This window comes from Anser brachyrhynchus (assembly GCF_964034855.1).
Source record: "Anser brachyrhynchus genome assembly, chromosome: 1".
Classification (NCBI taxonomy): domain Eukaryota; kingdom Metazoa; phylum Chordata; class Aves; order Anseriformes; family Anatidae; genus Anser; species Anser brachyrhynchus.
In genome coordinates this window covers 16,841,770-16,856,448 of record NC_137694.1, presented here as the reverse complement: position 1 = coordinate 16,856,448, position 14,679 = coordinate 16,841,770, and the positions used below count along the sequence as shown (strand labels likewise).

Sequence of the window (14,679 nt, the reverse complement as noted above, 5' to 3'; positions counted from 1 at the left end):
TACTGCAATCTGAAAAATTTATTAAGCCTCTGAAATATCTACAGTACAAAAATAAAACATATCAAAATTTAACAAGTGTTTGAGATGTGCTGACTACAGAAATCAATGATGAACTTCCTCTCATAAGTAACAATGTTCAACATTTCTGGTACATAAGAAATGAATTACACACGAGCTAGCACATGTCAACTACAACCACAGTACGATTAAAAATCTTAATTTTCCCTCCCATATACTGGCCTTGAGCTTATAAGGAATGTGTATAATCCCCAAATCCCACATATTTTACTATGTAAGAAACAGTGCTGCATCTCATTCTGTCCTTTCTTCCTTCCTTCTCCTCCCAACAGAAACCTGAAAATGCCTCTGCATTTGATGCTACCGGCATAGAAGGGAAGGGGCTGGAAAAAATAAATCACTGCATAGATTAGGTAAGTACATAGCGTTGTAATTCCTCATTATGTCAACTTCTAAATGAAGGGGCACGAAGCACTGTGGAAAAAGCTGCACAGATAATATGTGAAAGGGCACCATGTGAAAATGCTATGCCGCACAACACATTTAAGAGGGATTTATCCAAGTAAACTAACTGAAGGAATAACAGAGAAACAGCAAGTTTCATACAGTAAATCTGCCTTCAGACATTAACTTTATTTTTGGCAGTCTGTACTATCCAGAAGCTCAGAAGAGCAATGTAAACTATTTCTTCAAATCTTATCACAGAGTACAACATTCAAGACCAAGCTCCCACCAAACTGATGGAAAAGTACACAGCAGCTCCTCTGGGCAGAACTTACCCACTCTGGAAAAGAACCTCCTTCCTTATCACACAGCTTGGGAAGAGATTAGAGGAATACTTACTCCACGTGACAGAGTTTGGAAATAACAGAGAAAGTTGTTACACAGGAAAGCACAATACTTGTCCTCTAGGTGTCGTGGACCTCTTTTCCATTTCTTCATGGCATAATTCTCCAAGTAAATCCATTTGCACCGTTGGCACGTTGGCTATAAACAGAACTGAATCACAGTACCCAAAAGACAGTTTTGATTTCTGGACTGCAATTAATTGTTTAAATACTTTGGCTACTTAACACAGTTCTCTAAAAACAGTGAAATTGAAGGCCTAAGTTTGGAAAACTCTGCTGTTCAAGCTAATCTGTTACAGGGGCAAACCTCTCTTCCCTCAAATTTCAAACCAAATCATTCCTTCCGTATGCAGAATATTTGTTCTTGTCCCCACACTCAGATTACCATTCCTAGATTTAAAAAAAGGAAAACTGGTTTTGCTTTAGGTTGTTACAAACATGTATAGACACACCAAGTAACACAGCATCCAACCCTATGAGAAAGTAGAGGAGCCATAAGGAATAATTGTCCATTTTTCTGTACTTTAACTCTCTCAGTAAACTGCCTGGGTATTCTACCATAACTGCACACCTTTCAGTTCACATGTTTATTTTAACATTCTTTGCACAGCACAATTCAGTGGGTATCTTTGCCATTGAATCTGATTCTCCCATGAGATACATGCATCCTGTGCTTTGTCAGCATCTCCTTCACCTTCCTTCCCAAAACCCTTTGCACATGGTATCAACTGCTGTTAAAAAAAAAAAAAAAAAGAAAAAGCCAGTTTTGGTGATACCACTAACTGCTCTAAGCAGAAGACAGACACCAGAAATGCACACATGCTGACAGTTGTGCCTGGTTAAATAACCAGCTGGCAGAGAAATGTAAACATTAGGCCCCACAGAGACTGTTCCCTGCCCCATTAGCAATTTTAGATATATAATGACAACGAGGGCCTGTGCTGGGAAGTGCAATAACCTCACAAAGAATGACAGGGCGTGCAAGTCAAATACTTGTAAGGAAATACAGAGGAGAAGAGAAAATTAAATAAATAAATGGCTCCAGTGAAGTTTCCCACACATTCTTTTTTCCCAAATTTTATTAGCTCACAAAACCAAATCCATCAATTTGGCATTTTGCAAACAAAAACTAAAATACCTCGTCACTCAAAACACTCAGTGACACAAATGAGTATCCGTTAGCAATCATCACCCACTCATCTACAAACACACACCGAACAGTTCAGTTGTCCACCTTCAACAGGCAGGTGACCAATGCAGAAGAGGAGGGGAAAGATGAAAATATACAACTGTATTCTACAAGGAGACAACTGTAAGATTGTGCCAAGCCATCAAAAATACGATGAATTATTAGCTATCACGAGCCAATGAAAGAATTAAGACCTATGGCCTCCTAGGTCACCCTCTTTAGGGGGGTACTCAGCAGCAAAACCATTTCTTCCAACTGCTTCTTTTCTTCCATGTCACTCTACAGGGACACTCAAACTCCACTCCAGGTATTGCAGACTCTGGGACAATAACAAATTTTCACAGTCAGGCCTGAGGCATTGCCAGAATCCTGAAACCACCTCAAAATAGTGCCCTGCAACCAGTGATTGTTTCCCGTGGTCTCATCACTCAGTCAGGTCCAGGTCAGTTTCCAGCAAAGACCGAAGAACCTCTCCAAAATCTTGCAAGAACAATAGTTCTGTGACTAGACTTTTCGTTCATGCAATTTCATACACATCTTTGAGATCAAAAATTTAAAACCACAGCAGTTTCTAGTATTTAATTTAACAGCCTTCAGCTTTTCTACCTGGCTTTCAAAGAGCTTATGACAATTATTCTTCAGGCAACCATGTAAGAAATAAGTCTGAATAGACACCTTTTAAATTTTCAGGCCTCCTTAAAGCATGCACAGAGTTGAGGAAAACCAAACACAAAATTGCAGAGTTTCAACAAAACACAGAAACGATGCATTACATAAATCTGTAAGAAAGGTACGAAGCCTCCTCCTAACAACTAACCGGCCAGCTGAAGCTATTACCATAAACTAGTCCAGTTCTCATTAATTTGGCTGCATAGGTAGGAAATTAACATTTTAATGGTACTTGTTATATCCTACTGCCTCGTAACAGCAGATGTTTCCAATGGCAAAAAAATATATATATATACAGAGTTAACAACTACATTTTTGAAGTTGCTGAAACAACTGGAACAAGATATCTTGGAGCAGGTCTTTAAATAAACCAGGGCACATTAACATATCGAGCTCTATTCCTCTACCGAGGGGCAACATACTGTTGGCAGCATCACTGAAGGGTAATGTTATGCTAAGTGGCATTTCTCCCAGGAGAAGTCGGTTCCTCTCTCGATACAGCCATATTAGCAGTATTTCAACTGCATCTCAACGCAAAATGTACTGGACACACGGAAGAGGCAGAAACAAGCTCTGCCAGTCTGGTTTTTTGATCCAAGACATGAAGTAACCCATGAAGCCAACGCTGTTAGCACTTAATGGATCAGCTCTTCAGAGAGTTTATTAACCAAGCCTGTACACGCAGGCCTGCCTACCACACTACCTGCATGCTCTGTTTCAAAACAAAATATTTCCTTGTCACAAACACACCAGGAACCCAATCAGGTTGCTAAAACGATACAAATCGAATGACAGTAAGCAGTAACCTGGCACATCACTGAGGCTTCAGACTTGAAATACAACTAAATTGACACAAAAAAAAAGCACAATGGATAGTTTAGTAATGAAGTAAAGAAACCAAGGTAGAAGGAATATGAATAGGATTAATTCAGTCATCATTTCAATCAGACGCAAGCAATTTAAAAGGCAGATAAAGGATGGCATTTATACGTCTGCCTCTAAGACTGGGATGCGGGCCAGAATTACACTGCTTGAGCTGACAGGTGTGTTTATGCCATGATGACAATTCAGTCAGTAATGATAAAGGTAAAAAAGGCCCAAGTTGTTGAAGAAAAAAGCCATATACAGACGATTTATCTTTCTGAACAGTCATGATTGGGCGCTGGTAAAGGAAGAGGCAAGAAGAGTTGTTCCCTGCACACACAAGCCACAGTAAAATCATTTCAGTTGCGCACATTTCAAAGCCTCATAAGGAGAGATTTTTGTAGAAATGCCATCTTTCTTTATCAGAAAGACAAAGAATTCTTCTAATAATTTCTTCTTCTAAAAAAATGCTTTGTTTTTCAGGTCAAAAGTCCTAACAAAGACTTCTTCCAGATCTGTCTTAGTCCCAGTTATTTCATTAACGGTCACATATTTAAACCTGGGAAATTTGAAAATTAAACCATGGATTTCACTTTTCCAGAGAAATTCTAAAAATTTAATTATTGGTCACACTCAAATTCTGATCTGGGGGCAGCAAGGCTTTTGTTGACACTATACAAATGTTTTAACAGATGCAGTCTCCCAAAGTCATGGAAATGAAGCTCAAGATTTTTTACATTAATTATGCTGAAGACTGCAGGACATGATCAAACTACTAGTGAACTCTCAGTAAGCTCTGATTTGGATATATAATTGCCATGGATGTGAAAAATATATATATATATATAATTCTTGAATATATTAGAAATTCCAGTAGGCCCACGTCTTTGCCCAAAAGCAAACTATGGAGCACCAAATTTGCTGAAAGGGGAATAGGAGAGGGGATAAGGGAGAGAGATGATACCTTTTGATTTCTTTGTTACAGGTATCTGGGGTTTTCGTCCACCTGCAAGATCTAGACAGGCTGACTAAACTTGAACAGGGACTTGGACAGCTGTAAATGAGAGCCTGTCCTCAGCAAGGCCGAAGTCACAGGAGATGAGGTGACAAGAAACAGGGACTGACAGCCATCAGGATTAAAAAAAAAACTATAAATACATAGCAAAGGGACAGTTCATATCTTATGCCTGCCAAACCTTCCAGTTTATTGGATAGTATAAAGTCTTCAAAAGCTAAACAGCAGCTTTAATCAAGGACTGTTCTGGGTTTTTACTGTTGCACTCAACTCTGAAGGCCCACAGCAAAACAGAGGCATCAGGCCTCCAAGGACTGCATTACAATGAGTAGAATTAAAAACATGCCCTGCTACAAATTGTCCTTCAGAAGAGGTGGCCATACCACCCAGAAGACATACAAGAAAGTTTGACTGGTCTTGAAAAATACCTTCAGGGCCAGCAAGTGGAAAAACTTCTGGGTACCTGAGAATCAAGCCAAACAATAACATGTGAAAGCTGGGCCCAATTTGTGTTATAATCAGTCCTAAGACCTTTGACTAAAAGCTCACATGAGTATACCTATTAATAATAATAACCAAAAAAAAAAGCTTTTGGAGAAAAGATTGGGCATATACTTTGACAAGGCTACAGAAGAGGTCAGACCATACTGGCAGTCCTAACACAAGGATGCATGCAAGATCCCATGGGGGCACAAAACAAGCTGTCTTCCTTCAGGAATAATAGTACTACTGAACCGCATGGCACTGAATCCCCTTAAACACAGGGTTTTTCTTTAACTGACTGGCTCCAAGATGAGCTTTCCATTTCACCTTGCCAGGGACAGTGCTTTGCTGTTCCCTGTGCCCCAGTTACAATGCTCACATTCCTGGTTATCACTGTATTTGGCAAAAATCCTTTTAGTTTAAGAGTTCAATCTGCTGGTTAATCTTCATGTAAAAAGAAAAGGAAGTTTTTTCAAATGATGATCAATCTGTAAGTAAGAAAATACGTATGGCAGTAGCAGATAATCTACTTCAAGCGTTGGCGTCTGGTATTTCCTCCATGGTTCAGAAACACCAGCAATGCATATACTTCCTAAGTACGGTCCTCATCTCCTGTTTCAGATAACAAGCAAGCTGTGGTTAGCCAGTCATCTTCAGGGTCCAGCCCCTTCTTAGATTCCCAGTATATCTGCCTTTACCTGCTTTTCTTCTGACATTTATAATAATGCAGTATTAACTTCATAACAATTTTGACATTTATACAATTCATTATATCACGGACTTTAAAAAAAAAGAAAAAGAAAGGAAAAAAAGCCCTATAAAACATCAGTCTGTTTAACTACCAACACTTTGTTTAGCTGAAGCTTTTGAAAAGGGAGGAGAAAGTGAAAAAGCAAATCACCACCTATAAAGCAAACAGACACTCTTTTTTGCCCAAGTCCACGTAGTGTTTCTAAAAAGTCATCTAACACAATTGTTCAGCTAAGTACACACATGAAATTTTTGTGCCATGCGTGAGGTCTGCTGTAGCTCTCAGATAGCATGAACTTCTAGCCAGCTGAGAACAAAGCCACCAGCGGGTAAGATAAACAGATGTAGTTTGCTTCAGACACAAAGAAACATAAACTGCATGGAAAGATTTTCCATGATTTAACAAAGACAATAAAATGTCACCAACAGCAGATTCTACAGCAATGAGTCACAGATAATAGCTTAATACTTAAAGCTTATCTATAAAGAAAAAATATTTATGCAATTACAAAGTATTAACAAAAAATAGGGAGGTACTTATAAATAGATTCCATCTTCTCCAATTGTTTTTATCTAAGTGAAAACCAAAGCAGATACTGCACATTCAGGCTTGCACACCACCAGGAAAACCAATCTGAAAATACTGGGCACTGTTTCTCCCTCAAAAAGCATATGCTGTCTCTGTTCTGCTTTACGAGAGGACTGCCAAGTGCCAGAGAGCTTCACTGGTCAAATTCAAACTGCTAAGCAATGCAAGTTCTGTGTCCTTCCTACAAAATTTTCCAAGAAATGGTATTTGTGACTTTTTTTTCCTAAGTATTTTTGTAGGGGGATAAGCAATCCAGCATTAAATGCTGTTAGCAGATCCCTCAAAAACTGGAGGAAGATTGCTACTAGATAGAACAGGGAAGAAGCAGAAGTAGCTTTAGGAAAAAAAAATCAGTTTTGTAAAAATGATTTCTAATACAGAGTTTTCTGGGGAAATCAGAACTATCCTACTTAGGCTTGTTATTTCACATAACTAAAAGCAAAAATAAGAGCTGTTGAATGTGTATAATTTCTTCACACCCATAAGCAACTCTTCTTGGAAGGGAAAGTAAAAAACCTACATAGTAGGCACAGACCGTTTTAAAAGCTTTATACTCACGTTTCTCTGAAACAAAACAGGGCTAGCTCCAGATGATCTGAAGGAGATCACAGCCTTTACTTCTGCAGTGTTTTGTAAGCTCCTGACGTTAGTTTCAATTACTGCAAGTTTCCAGGAAACTCCTACAGCTCAAGCAAAACTTGGGAGTACAGCATCCTGTAGCAGCTGGCAGATCTCTGAAAGGATCAACATGTCTAGCCAGTTGCTCTGTAACTTATTGGGAAGGACATTCTTCATTGCGTGATCACAGTTTTTGCACGGAGCGTTGAGACCAAGCAGCATTTCACGCAAAGGCAAGCTACACTTCATTTTTGTACAAAAGGCGATCTCGGATATTCTGTAATATCTTTTAGGTTCCTTTATAGGTTAGCCTCTAAGAGGAGTTTGAAGACCTTGGATAAAAGAAGTGTAAAATATTACGAAGTTAATCAAATTGCAGTGGTTTAATGCTCCGCTTATTCCTACCCCAACCGATGACATTATCTTTGCAAGTTGATGCAAGACTTTGCCCTCTAAGGAGCTGTTTGTTATTATCTGATGAGCACAGTCTGAAGTTGTCCTAGTTGCAGTAACACAGGGATGCTTAGGATGTGTTGCTGCTCTCAAGTTCAGAGCTTCACAGCCACCTCTGTCCCACACAAACAGGATGGCTGCTGGCTGGAATCGCGCTCCTTGGCTCCGGGCAGCACTGGGAAGCAGCCAGGAGCTTCAAGGATGGGACACGCAGACAGCTCCCTAAGCGTTACTCCTCATCTCAGGAGGGAAAAGGTGAGGAAGAAGGAAGATGAAGAAAGCCCTGAATCCAAAACAGTGAGTATATCCCCAAGATAAGATCCTGGATTACAAATCACCTTGCAGCTTGGTTTTAAATCAGGTAGTCACGGCTGTATTCACCAAGGACCACTTAAGTGCAAGGACCATCACACTGAAGGTAAACAGCATTTCATCTTTTGGTGTTGAACACGCTATATTTTTTTCCTGCTGCAACACGGCATCTTGTTGCAATAACTGCATCTTTTCCAAAATGTTCAGAGCCCAGGTCCAAGAGCCCCAGAAGAGGATTTTAAAGGTATTTACAGACTGGTCTCTTTGCTGCTGCTCAGACCTCCGGAGCCTGAGCTGGGCACACCACCCTCTCCAGGCAATGCAGAAAGCAAAAAGTCACAAGCTCCTGGCAGCGCCTTGTCCCTGGCACAAAACCTGCCATGGGTCCTACTTCTGCAGCAACGTCTGGAAAAGCAGCTTACGCCTGAAGACCAGGACTGTAAGGCTCCTTACACTCAGATCTGGAGTAAGTTACAGCAAATTACAGGGTTTTGACTCCCAAGTCAGTCCTCAAAAGGAGGGACCCCGAAGCTGTACGGCTACAGACATTAGCTGGCTCTACCAAAAGCAAACAGGAATAGATATCCTTTTCAGGCTCATAAAGCAGCATCGCGGGCTACACGTGGCCTTCAAAGAACATTTCAAGAACTCCCTTCTCCAGAGGCTTTGCGTTTCCCCATCCCTATGGCTGTGATGCTGCTTGAATACTGCTGACAGCTATAAGCCCACATGCCTCTGTATAGCACGGCCACATTTCCCCAGCAGTGACAAAGTGCTGTTAACCTTGAGGAGCGCAGGAGGTTATTTTAAAACGCAGTTACTGCGCACACCTGAGAACACAGACGAAATTCAGAGAAAGGGGAACTAAAGCACACAAACCATTTCCTGAGCGTGGGATTTCAGGTAGTAAAATCAGCAGTGTGAAACGGGAAGACTTTTTTTTTTTTTTCCTGAAGATGGCTCCAGAGCTAAAACACCTGCTCATGCTATTTTTAAGAAGCTCCCTTTCTCATTCGCATCCCTAACGTGAAGACTCCTCTTTACAAAAGTTAAGCTAACGATAAACTTCAAGTTATGAAATAAACGCTGCTTTAAGCATCTGAAGACGTTCATGGATCCTTCACTGAAAACTTGGATATTAATTTTCAGCCACCGAGATTTGGTTGGTTTCCAAACCAGTGAATTTCAAGTGTTCTCTACATAAGTAACCTTATACCTGAAATGAATATTGAAAGAACAACTGGCTTTTACAAGATATTAAAAATGCCAAGCATTAGTAATGCAAGATACTAATAAAAATCCCTGACAGTCCTATCAAGAGCTCTGAAAAGATGGTTATAGCGGTTGGAAACTAATTGAACTCAGGCACTAATTGTATACGTCAGGCCACCATGGAGTGCACGGCTTTGTTCTCTTTAATTAAGGTAAGTATAGATCTCTCATATTATGCCGTTATTTTCAGGGGACTACTTTAGAAATCTGAAATGCATCTGTTAACCATTGCATTTGAACATACAGAACTGCTGACTACTTTTTCCACATAATTTTGTCGTGTCCTTTAAGGAAGAAATTCTTCACTCAGAGGGCGGTGAGGCCCTGGCACAGGCTGCCCAGAGAAGCTGTGGCTGCCCCATCCCTGGAGGTGTTCAAGGCCAGGCTGGATGGGGCTTTGGGCAGCCTGGTCTGGTGGGAGGTGTCCCTGCCCATGGCAGGGGGTTGGAATTAGATGGTCTATATGGTCCCTTCCAACACAAACCATAATTCTATGATTTAAGATCCTCAAAAAACAGCTTAGTCAACTACATATAGATATACATGAGGGGACACTCAATACTTAAGAAACAAGAGTGTCCCTTCCCACAGAGTTTGATGAGAATCCCATGGATAGAGTGGTATTTCATGCTTTGTTCCTTTTTTTATTCTCCTCTCTCCCTCCCATTTATGAGCAGTGTTACTTGGCTGTCGATACTCCACTAACAGATTTACTCCCCACCTGAAGCACTGCCCCAAAAATACAATCCCTGTTTCTAAATTTTAAATATAACACTGACTACAGCTACCCATGTAAGCATACAAAACAGATGTGGCAGAAGAGGAAACATCCGAACTTCACCGTGCTTACTTTAGTTTGTAAGACAGATGTTCACCTTCGGGCATGTCAGAAGGGAGACCCAATAACGGAGGAAGTATCCACTGACAGGTGAGCCCTGATGGACTAAAATGCAGCGTGGGGTGGCTGCTGCAGAGCCAAAGCAGCACCCAGCAAAGATGTGCCCACACAAACATAAGCAAGCACTCACTCAGAACTGGAATGTGTTAAGTTTTAGACAGAAGTCCATATGTACACAGCCCGAGAAACACATACCCATGTGACTCAGTGTCTAATGATGACAATTCCTAGGCATGTGCATCCTGCAAACCGAGTCATAAATCCCTTAATCACGGGTCAAAAGATGTACCAATGTCTGCATTGACGGGATCAGGGAAAGAGGGCTGAAGCGTCTGTTGTTGTTTTTTTAAACTGGAAACGTCAGCTCCTGCGGAAGGGCAGCAGCACTCAGAAAAGCTGCATCACCAGGGACTTACAGTGACCTCTAGGACCTGCATCCAGAGAAGAGAAAAAACACACACTCAAAATTAACTTTAAAAGTTACTTATTTTTTTTACTGCATACAAGGAAATAAAGACTGGTTGGCTTCAGTCCCTGAGACACCTGGAACAAGCTTTACTCCAAGTCTGATGCACTCTTGATAGCATATTTATCTAGGACAGGCGACGCATTCTCAACGGGCGCTCGCAAAGAACTCGCTGCAATAACTCGGGATTTGTAAGAAGCTGCCTCTCAACTGAACTTCAGTTTCCGTTAAGATGAAGACACAGTTGTCAAACTAAAAGCAAACCAGACAACCGTAAGCATTCTCAAAGCATGTTTAAAAAATACCACTATCCAACAGAGCCAGCGGGTTTCTTCCTCATTAACATGGGTAAAAATTGAAGACACGTGGTGACCCGAGATGCAAACAGAAATAATTTTTCAAATGCAACTGAAGAAGTTAGGAGTCTTTACCTTCCACTGCTCTCAGAAGCAAAGAACCGCACTGTCAGTCATATAAGCATCTCTGAGGAGCTGGTCTCGTAAGCCAGGAATTAAATCTGCTACTACCGGAGCACACAACAGGAGAAAGGTTTGGGTGTTACAGGGAGGAGGGGGAAAAGAGCAAGAAAGCCACAAATAAGGTACTTATTACTAACCACAAATAAGGTACTTTTGATTTGCATTTGATCGCTACCCTTTAGCCAAGGCAAGAAGATCTACTGTGCAAGGGAAACTGTACCACTAAGACAAAGAAAAAACCTAGTCCTTCCTCTCTGCGAAGACTGCAGAGATTGTTAATATTTATGAAGCCTGAAGTGCCTTCAAAGACTTCTTACTTCATTTCCTTATGTCGTAACAAAAAGCAGCACTAACTCATTTCATTTTAAGGTAAGATCACCACTGAAATCTTACTGTTTTAATAAACTCTGACCTCCCAGGAGACACATCTTTGCTTTGCCCCCCCACATCCATACGCCTGACAACGACCATGAGATAAAAAGAGAAAACTTGCATTTTTCAGAGACTTTAGAGATCAAAACACATAAACCCTGACATCATCATCCAAAAGCTAGGTTTAACGGCTGTATTACCATGCACAGGTTATTTCATAGATCAGCTCACAAACGTGCAAAGCCTGGATAGTAGCAGAGAGAGAATCTCTTTTGAAAGGCCCTGATGAAGCAATACTGTCAGAAGCTTTTCCTCCAGTCAAGCTCTGTGTCATGAAAACAACGCATTAGAGGAAGTCATCTCTGCTTCTGCAGTATGGATCCTGCCGTGCAGGCAGGATTTAACCCACAAAAATAAAACCATGTAGGGAAGAAAAGGAACCAGTGTTGCAGAAGAAAGCTAGAAAATTGTATACATTATCTGGGCCTGGCACAGTCAGCTTTGGACAAGAGGGCCTGGAATTCAGGATGGCAGATTTTCTGCACATAGTACTGGGGTCTTCTGGTAACGGCCAGAGCTTTGGGTACTCTAAAGTTAGAGTAACACTGAGAAGCCTGACAGATACCGGGGCGAGGAGAGGGAGGAAGAGACCTGGACCAGCCACTGAGTAGCTACTTAGCTGTAAACAAACAAACAAAAAAAATCAGCAAGGTACTCAGACATTGCTAAATAGCATTTATCTTCCAGACCTATAAGAAACAAAACATCACAAAATGTGATCTGTTACTTCTTAAATAAAAAGACAATCATCATAAATCTTTTAATGGAACCATATGTTACACAAAACACAGTCTCATATCTCCCAGAACAGGGATGACTGATTCAAAACTAAAGGATGATTTTTCCATCATCACATGATGTGAGATGGGGTCACTGTTAATTTTCCAGCAGATCTGCTGTTACTTTGGAGGTCAAACAGTTGATGTTGCTTCTTAGTTTTGAAGTCTCTGTATTAAAGAGTGAGTTCTGAAGTGCCAAATGATGCTGAAGACACCGCACACATACGGAGCATTACGCACAATGTTTCCTGTTCCAGAGGCGTGCCTGAATCTAACAGCAACACCAATCGCTTTTCAAACGCTGCAGAAGCTTCCTTACCAAAATAAAATCCATTTTCCCCCCCGAGGCTGCTATTCTCAAACAATACCGAATGTCTGACGTCCGATATCGCATGCACGCATTCTTATAACGAACTTCAGTCGGTTTCCACACGCTCCGAGCATCGCACGCCGGGAGGAGGGGAACAGGCAGTGCCCAGCAGCTGCCCCTGCGCAGGCAAGAGGCTGCACATGGCAGGGAAATCGCACCTAGCCACGGCTGCTCCAGCCCCCTGCACGTTCCTCCCCAGCAGGGCTTTCTCCTCCGCCAGCCTCTCCTAAACTGGGTTCCCCTGAGGAGCGAGGAGAGGCTTTTCCCAGCTGCTGCCCTTAATTCCTCCCTCCCCCACAGGCATTTACGTCACCAGCCCACAGCGATGCTGCCACGGCGGGCAGGCTGGCGCGGGCAAGGACGGCGGCGAGAGCCTCGGTGCCACCTTCACCCGGCACCGAGGAGAGCCGCAGGTACACCCAGCCCGCTGCAGCTCCCCAGCCCCTTCAGCTGGCACCCCCTGACCCGCTGGGAATAACGGGGCTCAGTAGCTACAACTAAAAACGAACCCATCGGTCCAACGCTACCCAGGTTGGTCCTACCTGCTGCCACCCAGAACCACGTCCGAGAGGTCACCGGCGGAGCTGGACACACGGAGTGTCCCGTCCTCGCTCCAGTCTGGCATCGCAGCCCCAAACCACCTGTGTTACGGCGGAGAAGCGAGCTTGAGGCCACCGTATGAGAAACGGTGGGACCTCGCTTGGACTTTCAGGGATTTTTGTGCAATCTGATATCCCGACACGATGAGTTAATTTCCTATTTTATCCATTTCACAACCAGGAGGTTAAAGATCCAGTACCAGCTGCAGAAGACGACAGGCTAGGACTAAACAAGCCCTCCCTTCGGAATGACTAGATATGACATTAAAAAAAAAAAAACGGTTTAAGGCAGCTCGCATCTCTAATTCTGAGGGACACAACTACTCGTCGCACAGTAAAAATTAAGGCACGATACTGTCAGATAACGTGGAGCACAGATGCCTGGGATCCCTACTTATTAAATATTTCCCCTCCCCGCCTTATCTAAACCATTACTGGAAACGCAAAACCCAACAACTAGCCCAGCGTTTATTCCATGTTGGTACAAGCTTAACACAGCTACCCAGCCCAAAACTGCAGCCGCGGTAACGAAGCACGACACGGAAACAGGGCAAAAAAGGCTGTTATTTCCCCCAACTTGCCCCATACGTGCATCGAAGCCTCGTGACGGCCTATGGAAGTGGGCAGGAGGCCCAGGCGTGATGCACAGAGCTACAGGGCCTTCCTGAAGGGCTGACAGCCCGGTCCATAATCCGGCCTTACCCCAAGCTCCCCGGGAGGCTGCCTTCCTGCTGCGCTGCTCCCATGCCTCGCGGCCCCACATCCGCAGGGCACCTCGCTGGCTACTGCGGGCGAGCATGTGGCTACCGACAGGCGGGCACGCCGCAGCGCCCGGCAGGAGCAAGGCTCGCTTTCCACCCAGCAGGCAGCAGGGCGGCCGAGCGAGGCCCGATGGGGTCACCGCCACGCCATCACCCCCATCCCACACCACCACGAGCCGACCCCCGACCACCATCACGCCCCCCCCACAACCCACCGCCACGGGGGGGGCGGCCGGCCAAGGCTGCCACCCCTGCCCCGGGGCTGTGCTTACAGCCCTCCTGCGTGCTCCCCGCCGCGGGCAGCCCTCGGGGGCGGCCTCCCTTTCCCCCGCCGGCCGCAGGCAGCCCCATCTGGGGCGAACGCCGGCCGCCCGGCCCCGCTCCTGCGAACAAAAGCCGCGGGGCAGGCTGCGGGCACGGCGCGGCGATGGAGGCGGCGGCGCCCGGCGCTGCCCCCCCGGGGAGGGAAGCTCCCGGCCGCGAGCCAGCCGCTTCTCCCCGCTCCGACCCGAGGCGGCCCCGGCGCGGCACTCACCCGGCTCGGAAATCGGAGCAAACTCTCATCCACGCTCCCCGCCGAGCCCAGGCCCCGAGAGCCGCTGGGCGCCCCCCGGGCGCGCCCGCTCAGCCCCCGGCCCTGCCCGGGCGGCAGCAGGTGCCCGTCCTCCTCCTCCTCCTCCTCCTCCTCCTCCTCCTCTTCCTCCTCCTCCTCCTCCTCCTCCGTGCCCAGCTCCCCGCGCAGCCGCCGCTCGCCGGGGCCGCGGCGGGAGCCCGCAGAGGAGGCGGGGGCGGGCGGGGCGCTCAGCCCGGCCCAG

At 44.5% G+C, this 14,679-nt stretch overlaps 1 protein-coding gene across 2 annotated transcripts in view; it reads right to left on the bottom strand.

The window, feature by feature from the left end:
- Positions 1–14,599, bottom strand: part of GRAMD4 (GRAM domain containing 4) — a 79,246-nt gene extending 64,647 nt beyond the window's left edge. Inside the window, exon 1 of one of the 2 annotated variants that reach the window (XM_080602521.1) lies at positions 14,400–14,599. In XM_080602521.1, coding sequence (XP_080458647.1) covers positions 14,400–14,428 — 29 coding nt within the window. In that variant the 5' untranslated portion in view covers positions 14,429–14,599. Of the gene's footprint in view, positions 1–6,983; positions 7,471–14,399 lie in introns of those variants that run through there. The other variant, XM_080602523.1, reaches the window with a different exon arrangement.
- Between the last annotated feature and the right edge of the window lie 80 nt (positions 14,600–14,679).